Below are 1,772 nucleotides of genomic sequence, written 5' to 3'. Positions count from 1 at the left end.
TGAACCTGATTTAAACTTGTTTTTTTTTTTTTTTTTCCTACTAGGGTAAATTCATCCGTAGTGGACTCTGGAGTATCTCCAGGCACCCCAATTATTTTGGTGAGATTCTACTTTGGTTTGGGTTATTCCTAACTGCTTCCAGCGTGATGGAAGGTGCAGAATATCTGAGCATTTTATCTCCAGCTTTTGTGGCTTTCCTGTTAATCAAAGTCTCTGGAATTCCTTTATTAGAGAAGTCGTCTTTCAGGAAATGGGGTACCAGTCCTGCATATGTGGACTATGTGCAGTCCACATCCATCCTCATACCATTCATCTGGTAAATGGTATTTTTGACAAAATTCCCAAAATGAACTTACAAAGTTGTTGCTGTTAACTTCTCCATGAAAAAAAAAAGACCCTTAAGAACAATTTTACACCTTCACGGTGAAAGGGTATGAATTAAAGATGTTTTTTTTTGTTTTTTGTTTTTTATTTAACTTTTTATTTTACGGTTTTTCAAATTTTGATCCTTTTAATTTGATTTTTGTTCAAAACGGGTTATTTTCATTGGGAAATTCACACTGGTTATTGTTTTGGTTTTAGATGGAAAAAAAAAATCTGGAAAATACTTCACATTTGTCTGATAAGAATATATAAACAAAGAAATCCCAACTCCAAGAATCTTTTTTTTTTGCGGTAAATGGAGAATTGAATTACATTTTCTTTTTATTTGAATTCTTTTAAGATCTATTAGTTTTAAGATCCATTATTCCAGCTATATGTAATTTGGGAATAACGAAATGTCTTGGAGGAAGGAAGTAGTTATGTGAATGTACTACGTTGTTTGAACTACAGAAATTGTGCTTTCAATAACTTAGATATGAAAGTGGTTCAGTGATTATAAGCATGGGCTTGTTGTTCTGTGATAGCTACGGCATCACTTTTGCTATTGGGAAAGATAAGAATCTATTTATAAACCCTCCAGCTATGGATGAAATAGTAAGGCAGACTAGACTCTCAAGACTTGGCTGTGCAACTAGCATAGGAGAAGGAAAACTAAAAAAAAAATGTTTGTTCTCTGTTCATTGTTTTCAGCCTTTTATTCCTTGCTATTGGGTTCAAGCATTGCCAATTCATGGCAGATGCGGTTGGAGATTATATAACCCTTGTTTCACTTTATGAATTCTTCTCAGCCCTCTTATGAGGTTCTTCATCTTGCAAGTGACAATCATTGCATCTCATTAACCCTTATCCTCTAATTACATTTGATCCTTGATAAGGGGTTAGAATAATAATAATACTAATAATAAAAAAAATAATAAAAATGCTCCCCTTTAAGGTGACTGCATGGGAAATCTATTGTCTCACGACTGAAAGGACTTTTGTTTGTTTGTTTCTTTTTTTACTTAAATACTCAAACTTCCCTTTAAACCTGCCAGTTTTTATTTTCTTTAAGTTTTTGTAAGAGGTGCTCCCCTCCCTCAACTTCTTCAGTGTATTTTATGTATTGTTCCCCCTTAACAAGATCATATATAATAATATTTTTAAAAATAAATATTAGCAATTATTTTTACACTATTGTTTCATGTTTATGCAATCATCAGTGTAGGAAGTGATAATTACTGCCATTCAGAAGATTCGAACCCTGTTACAAAGTCACCATAGGCTGGTATTCTACCTCCCGTCTATCAGAAATTAACACGGAGATTGAGGAAAATTAAATGAATGAATACCAAATCAGCAGGTATAAACAGTAAACAGGTAGAGAGTTAGCCTGACAATTTCTTATGGGA

General features: G+C 33.2%; 1 protein-coding gene across 1 annotated transcript in view; it reads left to right on the top strand.

Moving 5' to 3' along the window:
* Nucleotides 1–1,298, top strand: part of LOC145291523 (uncharacterized) — a 56,288-nt gene extending 54,990 nt beyond the window's left edge. The window contains exon 6 of the mRNA XM_080137511.1: nt 45–1,298. Coding sequence (XP_079993637.1) covers nt 45–320 — 276 coding nt within the window. The 3' untranslated portion in view covers nt 321–1,298. The remainder of the gene's footprint in view (nt 1–44) is intronic.
* The last annotated feature ends 474 nt before the right edge of the window (nt 1,299–1,772 follow it).

Source organism: Euprymna scolopes, chromosome 12, assembly GCF_053919585.1.
Source record: "Euprymna scolopes isolate OS-2025 chromosome 12, ASM5391958v1, whole genome shotgun sequence".
Taxonomy (NCBI): domain Eukaryota; kingdom Metazoa; phylum Mollusca; class Cephalopoda; order Sepiida; family Sepiolidae; genus Euprymna; species Euprymna scolopes.
The sequence above is the reverse complement of the archived record's forward strand: the minus strand, read 5'-3'. Positions and strand labels throughout refer to the sequence as shown.